Raw genomic sequence first — 12,531 nt, 5'->3', positions numbered from 1 at the left:
TTATTTCTAAGTGAAATAACCGGGAACCCAGTTATTTTTATATATTTGCATATTTCTGGAATTTAAGAAACAACAAAGAAAAAAAAAACCAAGAAACAGACTCTTAACTATAGAGAATAAACTGATGGTTATCAGAGGGGTGGTGGGTGGAAGGATGGGTGAAATAGGTGATGGGTATTAAAAAGTACACTTCCCGTGATGAGCACTGGGTAATGTATAGAATTGTTGAATCACTATATTTAATACTTGAAACTAATACAACATTGTACGGTATAATATTATACTGGAATTAAAATATAAAATATAAAGTGCTTCATGCAGAGCATGACACATAGTAAGCACTTAAATATTAGCTAAAAACAGTGATTTCTGAAACACTTATATAGACTTGCTGTTTATCCCTCTACATCTAGTTAGGGCCATATTGAACATTAAGGGATATTACATCTTCTGTGATATGAGAATACATGTTTGTTTGTGTGTATGTATGGATACATATTTGTCAGATATTTTTCTTATGGCTTCTGGTAGACCAGACTTTACACCATTATTTATTCTTTTTGTGTGTCTCATTTAAATCTTGACCTCATTTAGAGCTGTTTCCTTGGCTTATCTTTGGGGTAGGCAACACTACTATTTGCAGCCATGCCCACGCATTGACATTTGTCTTAGGATTGTTTGTACTCATCATTCTTACTTTCTGTAGATCTAGTAAACCTAGTTTTTTGTTTTTTGTTTTTTAGCCTTCTCATATTCTGAACCTTTTTGAAATCTTGATTTAATTTTAATTTTGTCTCCTACAGTTGAATGCATTAATGAGGTTAGTGTAATCTGAGCTCTTGCTTAACAGTAAGCATTTCTTTAACTATCCAATTTGTTAATATAACTTGAGGTTTAAAATTTCATGTACCATAAAGTTCTACTAAATAAAACAGGCATAATACCATGAATTCTTCCTTTTCTGTTTGTTAGTCTATGCACAGTAATATTATACCAGAAGATGGTGCTGTAAGATTACTTGCTAAGGAATAATGTTACTTCTCAGTAACTCTTCATTCGAAATTCATAGAATTATGAGAAGTTTACTGTTGCAGAGAATCTTAGAGATAATTTAGTAACACTAAATAACAATAGTAACACTATATTGTTTTATAAACATTTCAAAATTACAACTCTCATTCAAATCTATGATTATCTTTTATTATTTAAATGTCACTCTTAAAAAGTCATTCTTAAATACTTCAACAGTTTGTCCCCTCCTTTTTTTTTTTTTACTTTTTTTGGTCATGGCATGTTTCTTAAATCAACTAGAGACCTAGATATGAGAGTTGAAATCATTTCCAAACTTTTCAAACTTCTGTTTTCATCTGTGTATGATAGATTTAATGAAGAAGACTGTGAGAGGCATGGTTATACATTAATTCAGAGGTGCAGTTTACTTCACACCTACTATCCCTGTATTCCAAACAATCCTGTCCTTGCCCAGTGGGAACAACACAGATTTGCTTTGTTTTCAAATATTACTATATTTATGATTGCTGAAATGTTTCTATGAAATTTAGTTTTGATTCCTTTTTTCATATGTATGTTTTTGTTTTTCCTGATTGTTTTCCAGACTATAGCAAACATTGCTTTGTTTTTTTCCTACTAATGCAACAGTTTCTGGCTCTAGTGGTATAACCGTTACGTATAGTAACTTTCTAAACTGCTTCCTACACATCTGTGAATGTTGCCCCATGGTTCCTATTTCATAAAAAGCTGTAAGACTACCCATTTAAGAGAATGGCCATATTTTAAATTCTTAATTTGCTTTGTTGTCACCCAGTCCCTACCATTCATGACAGTTCATTTCCAACCTGGTGTATTATATATATATATATCTGATATATATATATATATATATATATAAAACCAAAATTGTAAAAATTCTACTTTTTTGTTGTTTCCCATTATGCTTGGTAGATAATCCTATAGTAGTGGTTAAACTATTGCTTTGTATTTTGTTACGATTGTATTTGCAGTATTGAATCCCTATTAGGTTATTTCTTAACCGTTTTCTATTTATTAGGGGAAACCAAAGACTATAAATAAGGCATCTTTAATTTTTTTTAAGTTTTTATTTACTTTTTAAGTTATCTCTACACTAAACGTGGGCTCAAACCCACAACCCTGAGATCAAGAGTCACATGCTCTACTGATTAAACCAGCCAGGCACCCTAAATAAGGTATCTTGAGAATCTTTTTCTTGTATATTTACTGCACCCTGTTCACATCCTGCCATATATTACTTTGTAAAGTAAGTTTTGTCTGTTTTCTCCACCTGCTGAGGGCAGGGTGTATATTATTGGGAATATTTAGAATGGGGTATGACATAAATAGCAACTTAATAGATAATTACTGGCAGAGGATAGATGAAAGTTTTAGAAACTGGACCATAGTATGTTTTTTTTTTTTTTTTAAAGATTTTATGTATTTATTCATGAGACACACACACACACACACACACACACACACACACACAGAAGCAGAGACACAGGAAGAGAGAGAAGCAGGCTCCACACAGGGAGCCCGATGTAGGACTCTATCCCGGGTCTCCAGGATCAGGCCCTGGGCTGAAGGTGGCGCTAAACCGCTGAGCCACCCGGGCTGCCCCATTAGTGCATTATTAAAAGGTATTGGAAAAGAGAACATTTCCATGTCCATGAAGTAGACATGATGGTTATTTTTATATATTTGCAAAATGTATGTGGTGGAGGACTTTTATAACTTATAAGAACAGTATCCATGAGCATCTTACTAACAGATATTGAACTTTTCAGAGATAGTTAACTAATCTTTGGGAATTGATGAGTTCCCAGTTTCTAGCATTGTTGGAACATGCTACAAATAGCCATTTATATTTATGTATAAGCTAGACTGATAATGATAATAAATATTTGTTTTCAAAAGCAAACATTATTCTAAAATGAAATCAACTGATTTTATTTTTTTTTTTGAAATTAACAGATTTTAATATATGTAAATTTTGCTAAGATTAGTAAATTAGAACTACATTTTTCTTTTTAAAAATTACAAAACAAGGGACACCTGGCTGGCTCAGTCAGGGGAGCATGTGGCTCTTGATCTTGGGGTTGTGAGTTTGAGCCCCATGTTGAGTGTAGAGATTACTTAAATAAACTTTAAAAATTTTTTAAATTGCAAAACAAAACCAGGCTCATAAAAATTTGTATGTAGAATTGTATGTAGAATAAAAAGAAAAGCCTCCCCTTGCATACCATGCTTCCCAGTTTCGTTTCTTTGTCCATATAATGTTATAAATTTTGCTAATATTTTTCAGACCCATTAAAAATGTATTTTGAAACAGATATACATGTACATAAGCACTTCCATATAAAGTCCTTTTAATACATCTTCCATTTGCTTTTTTTACTTAGTAAATATATAACTGATCTTTATGTCAGTACATAGACTATCACATTTTTAATGTGTGTATGAGATAACTGAGAATGAATGATTTGGTTTTATTGTTTGTATGTAGTAATATGAGTATATAGTTATATGGCTGAAAATATCTCATATTTTAACTTATACTTTCTTGACTATACTACCAGTGTGGAAAATTATATTTTCATTTACTTTTTGGCCATTTCTGTTTCCTCCTTTGTGAATGACTATTTGTCTATCCCCCTTGACCATTTCTCTACTTTAAAAACATTTTCTATAATCTGAACTTTTATGTGTAATGCCTCTTTTCTTTATTTTTTTTATTTACTTATTTTTATTTTTTTTAATGATAGTTACACACACACGGAGAGAGAGAGAGAGAGAGAGAGGCAGAGACACAGGCAGAGAGAGAAGCAGGCTCCATGCATCGGGAGCCTGACATGGGATTCGATCCCGGGTCTCCAGGATCGTGCCCTGGACCAAAGGCAGGTGCCAAACCGCTGCACCACCCAGGGGTCCCATGCCTCTTTTCTTTAAAAAAAAAAGATTGTATTTATTTATTCATGAGAGACACACAGAGAGGCAGAGATATAGGCAGAGAGAGAAGCAGGCTCCATGCAGGGAGCCCCACATGGGACTTGATCCTGGGACAAAGGCAGGCGCCAAACCACTGAGTCACCCAGGCGTTCCGCCCCTTTTCTTTAAAAAAAATTTTTTTTAACTTAAATTAAAAGGTAACATACTGTGTATTATTAGTTTCTGAGGTAGAATTTAGTGATTTATCAGTTGCATATAACACCCAGTGCTCATTATATTAGGTGCCTTCCTTCATGCCCATCATGCAGTTACCTCCTCACCCACCCTCCCCTCCAGAAACCCTCAGTTTGTTCCTTATAGTTGAGAGTCTCTTATGGTTTTCCTCCCACTCTGTTTTTATTTTATGTTTCTTTCCCTTCTCCTATGTTCATCTTTTTCTTAAATTTCTCCTATAAGCGAAATCATATGGTATTTGACTGACTTATTTTGCTTAGCATAATACCCTTTAGTTCCATCCACCGTGTTGCAAATGGCAGGAGTAATATTCCATCATATATGCACATGTGTGAGTACACACACACACATAGCCAATAGCTTTGGATATTATGGACATTGCTGCTACAAACATTGGAGTACATGTGCCCCCTTTGAATCCTTTGGGTGAATACCTAGTACTGTAGTTACTGGGTCATAGGTAATTCTACTTTTAACTTTGAGGAACCTCCATACTGTTTTCCAGAAGGGCTGCACCAGTTTGCATTCCCACCAACAGGGTAAGAGGGTTCCCTTTTCTTCACATCCTTGCCAACACCTTGTTTCCTGAGTTAATTATAGCCATTTGACAGGTGTGAGGTGGTATCTCATTGTGGTTTTGATTCATATTTCCTTGATGAGTGATGTTGAACATCTTTTCATCTATCTGTTAGCCATTTGTATGTCTTCTTTGGAGAAATATCTGTTTATTTCTCTGCCCATATGTTGACTGGCTTATCTGTTTTTTGCATGTTGGGTTTGATAAGTTCTTTATAGATTTTGGATGTGAGCCCTTTATCTGATAATATCATTTGTGAATATCTTCTCCCATTCCATAGGTTGCCTTTTAGTTTTGCTGATTGTTTCCTTTGTTGTACAGAATGCTTTTTCAATCCTGATGAAGTCCCAGTGGTTCATTTTTGCTTTTGTTTCCCTTGCCCCTGGAGACAATGCCTAGCAGGAAGTTGCTGCAGCTGAGGTCAGAGAGTTCTCCTCTGTTTTCCTCTAGGATTTTGATGGATTCCTAGCTCACATTTAGGTCTTTGATCCATTTTGAATTTATTTTTGTGTATGGTGCAAGAAAGTGGTCCAGTTTCATTCTTCTTACATGTGGCTGTCCAGTTTTCCCAGCACCATTTATTGAAGAGACTGTCTTTTTTCCATTGAATATTCTTTCCTACTATGTTGAAGATTAGTTGAGCATAGAGTTTAGGGTCCATTTCTGGGTTCTCTATTCTGTTCCATTGATCTATGTGTCTTTTTTTTTGTGTGCCAGTACCATACTGTCTTGATGATTACAGTTTTGTAGTACAGCTTGGAGTCTGGAATCGTGATGCCTCCAGCTTTGCTTTATTTCTCAACATTCCTTTGGCTGTTCAGGGTCTTTTGTGGTTTCATACAAATTTTAGAATTGTGTCTTGTATCTTCCAGTTCTGCAAAAAATGATGGTGGTATTTTGGTAGGTATTGCATTGAATGTGTAGGTTGCTTTGGGTAGTATAGACTTTTATTTTTAAAGAAATTTATTTATTTATTTATTTTAGATTTATTTATTCATGAGAGACACACAGAGATAGGCAGAGACATAGGCAGAAGACATAGGCTTCCTGTGAGGAGCCTGATGTGGGACTCAATTCCAGGATCCCTGGATCACAACCTGAGCCAAAGACAGATGCTTAACCACTGAGCCGCCCAGGTCGTCCCCCCCCCCCCCCCCCCCCCGCCTTTTTAAAAAAATAGATCACAAGCAAGGGGAGCAGCAGGCAGAGGGAAGAGGAGAAACAGGTTTCCCCTGAGCAGGAAACCTGGGGTGGGGCCTGATCCCAGGACCCTGGGATCATAACCTGAGCTGAAGGCAGATGCTTAAATGAGCCACCCAGGTACCCCAGTATATGGACATTTTAACAATATTTGTCCATGAACATGAAATGTTTTTCCATTTCTTTAAGTCTTCCTCAATTTCTTTCATCAGTGTCCTATAGTTTTTGGAATACAGATCTTTCATCTCTTTGGTTAGGTTTATTCCTGTGTATCTTATGGGTTTTGGTACAATTGTAAACAGGATTGAGTCCTTGATTTTTCTTTCTGCTATTTCATTGTTAGTGTATAGAAATGCAACAGACTTCTGTGCGTTAATTTTATATCCCATGACTTTGCTGAATTCCTCCATCACTTCTAGCAGTTTTTTGGTGGAATCTTTTGAATTTTCTACACAGACTATCATGTCATCTCTGAAGAGTGAAAGTTTGACTTTTTTTGTAATGGCTCTTTTCTAGACTCATTTCTTAAGATTTTTCATTGGTTGTCTTGGATATTCTAGGTTATATAATTAGCATATAATACTAGTGTTATTGCTTCTTGTCCAATTTTTTGGTAGTAGGACTTTTTCTTTAACTTATAAAGGTGATTTTTCTCTCTTTGATTTTTTTTTCCCCAAGACTGTACTAGACCTTGTAATTTTATCTTTCATTGATACTTTTCTTTGAATAGGTATACTTCTTTTATATATATTTATATATTTGAATGGAATGAGTCCAGTGAAAATCTGAACATGGCACGGGACAATGGGTCCGCCAGCTCTGTCTATGGAATATGTTGCTAGTCTTTGTCCTTGTACAATTCAGTTGCCTTTTCAGATTCTGAGAACATTTAGTTAACATGCTAATAGACTTATTTCAGAGTTGTCTGTTCAGTAAAGTATTTTCTTACTATTTCCTTAAGTAAAACTTCTTTCAGTCATTTTTCAGATTGTTTTGGGGGAATTTCTGATTATTTTATAATTACTGTGTTTACTATGTTCTGAGAAACTTCACACAAGGGTAATACAATTATAGCAGATAATACTTAGTTTAAATATATATAGCTTTTTCCCCTAGGAACTCTGACTTGTCTTTCTTAAAGGATAGGTTGTTTATACCCCCATTATGTTTATTATATATCCTAGAATAGCTTATAACAATGTCTTTCATTGTATATGAAGGATCAATTTTGTTTTTTAAATCTACAGTTTTTCATGAGTCAATACTTTGTAAAAAGGACGTATGTAAGTTACTAGAAAAATATTAGATAGTTCTGTTGAGTTGCTATAAAGGTTTCCCAATATTACTCTTGATTTGTGTACGTAATATTGTGAAGGATTTAAAAAAATTCACTGATATGCAGACTACACTTTGAGGAATATTGAGTTAAATCTAAAGTACTTAAAAGAGTCAAATGGATTGAAAAGTCTTAGTATTCAGGTCCACAACTTCTCACCCACATTCATAAGATCCAGAGCCCTCTTTCAAGTCTGTTGTTTCTTTGGGTATTTGATTTTGTGTTTTAAAATAATGAGCTCTGAGGACAACCCTCTCAGGTCTTCTCCCTCTTTGGGAGCGTTGTGCTATTTCCAATAAACTTTGCTTTGCTGCCCACAAAAACAAAACAACACTCCCCCTCCCCAAAACCAGTGAGCTGTGAGCGGCTTTATAGAGGCTGAAAAGGCATCTGATGAATTTCACTATCTGTTTTTGATTTATCAGTTTCAAATCAAGCTCTTCGAAATGTCAGTTATAAAAGATTAGCAAATCAGTCTAAGAATTATAGTGATCCTGATAACAGTAATAGCTAACACTGAATATGTGCCATGTGCCAAGTAGTGTCCAAATGTATTTTTTTTATATGTTAAAAGTTGAACCCACAACTCTGTGACAGACATAGGCACCCAAACTGTCTGCATTTTAGGATGAGGTCACAGTCACAATACTTTAAAAAATCATCTGCTTTCTCTTTCCCATTCTTTTCTGACTTATTAATTTTATCAATTCTGCATACAGCTTCAGATATAACTTCTTTTATTATCATCCCTACTCCCATATGGACAGCCCTAGTCACATTCAGGTTTACATAAGAGTCACTTGGTTTTATAACAGAAGAAGTTTGCATTTCTTGTTGCTCTGCAATGCTAAGGGGAAAATGGGGAACTGTCATTTTGCTGTCATATTAAACATGAAAGCCTGAGGATCTTCTTAATGTATTTACCAACAGAATGACATGACAACTGTACGGCTGCGATGGGGAGATATGCTTATGCCATTGCTTAAAAAATACAAACTAAACATCACATGGGGGGATCAAGATCTGTTGAATATCATCTTTTTTCATAATCCAGGTAATCATTTAAATTCCTTTTATTCTTTGCATTTGTAAAAAAAATCGATGATAATATATAGTCAAAATGAAGAAATGCATTTATTTTGTCTTATATTAATGATTATTACTGTTTATGTTTAAGACAGAGTAAAACTTTTCATTTTTTAATTTTTAAACTTTTCTTAATACTATTTTTGCAGAAAGGGATCTAAATGCCAAACGTATTTTTCACTATTTTAAATCTTTTCCTGTAAGAGCTGTTTTTTAAACTGAAAGTTTTACAGAATGTTAATTCTGTAGAATTAGGGTTATTTGCTTCATTATTTTATTTTTCTTCACATAGAAAGCCTTTTCGTTTTTCCATGTCAATGGAATTATCGACCAGATCATTGTATATATGGAAGCAATTGCCAGGAAGCAGAAGAAGAAGGAATCTTTATTCTTCATGGGAACAGAGGTGTTTACCATGATGATAAGCAACCAGCATTTAGAGCTATTTATGAAGCACTGAGAAATGTAAGAATGTGTTTTTTTGTTTTTTTTTTAACTTTTTATGTTGAAATTCTTACAAACTTAGAGAATTTGCAAGAATATACAAAGCAGTTCCATATCCTTTACTCATGTTCATTAATTATTAACATTTACTTCATTTGCTTTATCATTGTTTCTCTTCCAATATGGACATGTTTTATTCTGAACCATTTGAATGTAAGTTGCACACATCATGCTCTTTTGCTCCTTAAAGACTTCAGTGTGTTTTCACAAAGAACAGGGACATTGTCTTATTAATCACAGTATAGGTATCAAACTCAGGAAATGTAATATTGATATAATACTCTCTTGCATCTTTATTCTATTTCGATGTAGAACAGTTTCTCAGTTTTTGTCTTTATGACATTGATATTTTTGGAGAATAGAGGCTCTTTATCTTTTTTCTTATTAGAATGTTCTTCATATTGGCTTGTCTGATGTTTCCTTATGGTTAGGTTTGGGGTATCCCCACTATAAGCAAGGTGAGGTTCTCAGGGTATCACTTTCACAGTCAACCTTTGTCTACCTGCCTTTAATTGGTGATGCTGCTTTTGATCATTCACTCAAAATGTTCAATTTCTCCACTATGTAGTAGTTTTTCCTCTTCTAAGCAGTCTGTGGGGAGACTCTTTAAAATCTTGTAGATAGGGGGATCCCTGGGTGGCTCAGCGGTTTAGCACTTGCCTTTGGCCCAGGGCATGATCCTGGAATCCCGAGATCCAGTCCCACGTCGGGCTCCCGGCATGGAGCCTGCTTCTCCCTCTGCCTGTGTCTCTGCCTGTCTCTCTCTCTATCATGAATAAATTAAAAAAATTAAAAATAGAAATTAAAAAAAAAGAAATAAAAAATAAAATCTTGTAAATATCCTCATCAAAATTTCCATGTTGCATTTAACATCCATTATTAGTTCTTGTTTAAACCAGTCTTTACTATGGTAGTTGCAAATTGATGATTGTCCAGCCCTAGTTTTCCTTCTCTGTACAACTTTGGCCATGAGGATTCTCCTGTAAGGAAGAGACATTGCCATTTGCCCATTTATTGGTAAGAAATCATTGATAGTTTTTTTTTTCAGTGATTTATAATGCATTATTTATGTTTTTTTTTCTTTTTTAAGATTTTATTTATTTATTCATGAGAGACCCAGAAAGAGAGAGAGAGGCAGATACACAGGCAGAGGGAGAAGCAGGCTCCATGCAGGGAGACTTGACATGGGACTCGATCCCAGGTCTCCAGATCAGGCCCTGGACTGAAGGCAGCGTTAAACCGCTGAGCCACCCGGGCTGCCCAGCATTATTTATGTTGATGACGAAGTTGTTTCCAATTTGGCCATTGGAGTCTCTTTTATAAAACTCATGTTCTCATCTGACATATTCCCTTCATTATTTTGAGTACCTCTTCATTTTCTTTTTCAACAAAATATGCTAGGCTCAAATTGTTTTACTTTCCTTGCCCTAGCCCTGAAATTAACTGTCAGAGGAGCTCTAGTTTCTTTTAGAGGGCTCTGAGTGCTAGTCATGCTTATTGCTACAAGGATGTCTTCACTTCTGAGCCCCTTCAGTGACAGAGCTAGGAAATATAAATACACAGTACACATACATATAAAAACAATCATGTACTTAGACTGATACCTCCAGTTCTATTCCCCCAAGGCTCTTCCTGCTTTCTCCTACTCTATTTCCATTTTTTATCTCCTTCCGTAGTTAGAATCCAGACTTGTAACATGAAACACTTCTTCATTTGCATAATCCTACAGTACATTTAAAATAATTTCAGAAATGCTCCAGTCTTTGGTAAAAACCAACCTACTAAAAAAGTTAAGGATTTGTTCCCGTTATCTACTCCTCCCCCTAAAAGGGCATGTACTTAATACTATGTTCAGCACTTGCTTGGATTTAGTTTTTTTTTTTATCTTGCCTTTCAGTGTGGTTATTTTATTTACTTGAAATACAGTTGGGTTTATTTGCTTCAGTATGCTTTCAATTTTAAGGTTTTTTTCCTCTGTCTTTATTGATTCAACTTTATTTTGATATGCTAAATGTTAATACACCTCAGAAAGTGAAAACTATATATGGGTTTACTCAGAAATAACACTTTTCCCCCACTCCTTCTACCCCAAGTCCCCTACCCCATAGATTACCAATTTCATTGTTTTCTGGTTTGTCTTTCCTATTTAGGTGAACAGATATATGTATATTTTGCAATCCACGTTTTCTTACACAAAAGGTAGCAAGTTATTTGCTTTTTATTTTTTATTTTTTTATTTTTATTTTTTTTACTTAAAATAGTCTAAGAATTCATGCATGTATAAATCTCTTCCTCTTTTCTTAAAAATTTTATTTTATTTCTGGTACAGTTAACATACAGTTATATTGGTTTCAGGTTGCAAAGTAGTGATTCAACAATTCCATACATCCCATGCTCCCTTGCCTCTGGAGACATGTCTTGCCTCTGGAGACATGTCTAGCAAGAAGTTGCTGCAGCTGAGGTCAAAGAGGCTGCTGCCTCTGTTCTCTAGGATTTTGATGGATTCCTAGCTCACATTTAGGTCTTTGATCCATTTTGAATTTATTTTTGTGTATGGTGCAAGAAAGTGGTCCAGTTTCATTCTTCTACATGTGGCTGTCCAGTTTTCCCAGCACCATTTGTTGAAGAGACTGTCCTTTTTCCATTGAATATTCTTTCCTACTGTGTTGAAGATTAGTTGAGCATAGAGTTGAGGGTCCATTTCTGGGTTCTCTATTCTGTTCCATTGATCTGTGTGTCTGTTTTTGTGCCAGTACCATACTGTCTTGATGATTAGTTTTGTAGTACAGTTTGGAGTCTGGAATTGTGATGCCTCCAGCTTTGCTTTTTGTTTTCAACATTCCTTTGGCTGTTCAGGGTCTTTTGTGGTTCCATACAAATTTTAGGATTGTTCTAGCTCTGAAAAATGCCGGTGGTATTTTAATAGGGGTTGCATTAAATGATTGCTTTGGGTAGTATAGGCATTTTAACAACGTTTGTTATTCCAGTCCATGGGCCTGGAATGTTTTTCCATTCCTTCGTGTCTTCCTCTGTATCTTTCATCAATATCCTACAGTTTTCAGAGTACAGATATTTTCGCTCTCTGGTTAGGTTTATTCCTCGGTGCAGTTGTAAATGTTATTGATTCCTTCATTTCTTTTTCTGCTGTTTCATTATTGGTGCGTAGAAATGCAATAGATTCCCGTACCTTGATTTTATATCCTGTGACTTTGCTGACTTCATGTATCAGTTGTAGCAATTTTTTGGTGGAGTCTTTTGGGTTTTCTACATAGAGTATCTATGTTGTCTGCAAATAGTGAAAGTTTGACTTCTTCCTTGCCTCCTTGGATGCCTTTTATTTCTTTTTGTTGTCTGATTGCTGAGGCTAAGACTTCCAGCACTGTGTTAAATAGTAATGGTGAAAGTGGAAATCCCTGTCTTGTTCCTGACCATAGAGGGAAAGCTCCTGGTTTTCCCTCACTGAAGATGATATTAGCTATTAATCTTTATATAGCCTTTAATATGTTGAGATATGTTCCATCTATCCCTACTTTGTTGAGAGGTTTTTTTGTTTTTTATTTTTTAAAAGATTTTATTTGTTTATTTATTTATTTGTTTTAAAGATAGTAAGTGT

At 35.0% G+C, this 12,531-nt stretch overlaps 1 protein-coding gene across 3 annotated transcripts in view; it reads left to right on the top strand.

Annotated features, from left to right (window-relative positions):
- GXYLT1 (glucoside xylosyltransferase 1) overlaps positions 1–12,531 on the top strand; it is a 55,118-nt gene that overhangs the window by 29,628 nt on the left and 12,959 nt on the right. For all 3 annotated transcript variants that reach the window (XM_041736553.1, XM_041736554.1, XM_041736551.1), the window contains 2 exons: positions 8,259–8,382; positions 8,707–8,879. In XM_041736553.1, the coding sequence (XP_041592487.1) occupies positions 8,259–8,382; positions 8,707–8,879 (297 nt within the window). The remainder of the gene's footprint in view (positions 1–8,258; positions 8,383–8,706; positions 8,880–12,531) is intronic.

Source organism: Vulpes lagopus, chromosome 21, assembly GCF_018345385.1.
Source record: "Vulpes lagopus strain Blue_001 chromosome 21, ASM1834538v1, whole genome shotgun sequence".
Lineage (NCBI taxonomy): Eukaryota > Metazoa > Chordata > Mammalia > Carnivora > Canidae > Vulpes > Vulpes lagopus.
Note: the sequence above shows the minus strand (reverse complement) of the source record. Positions and strands in the feature narration are given on the sequence as shown.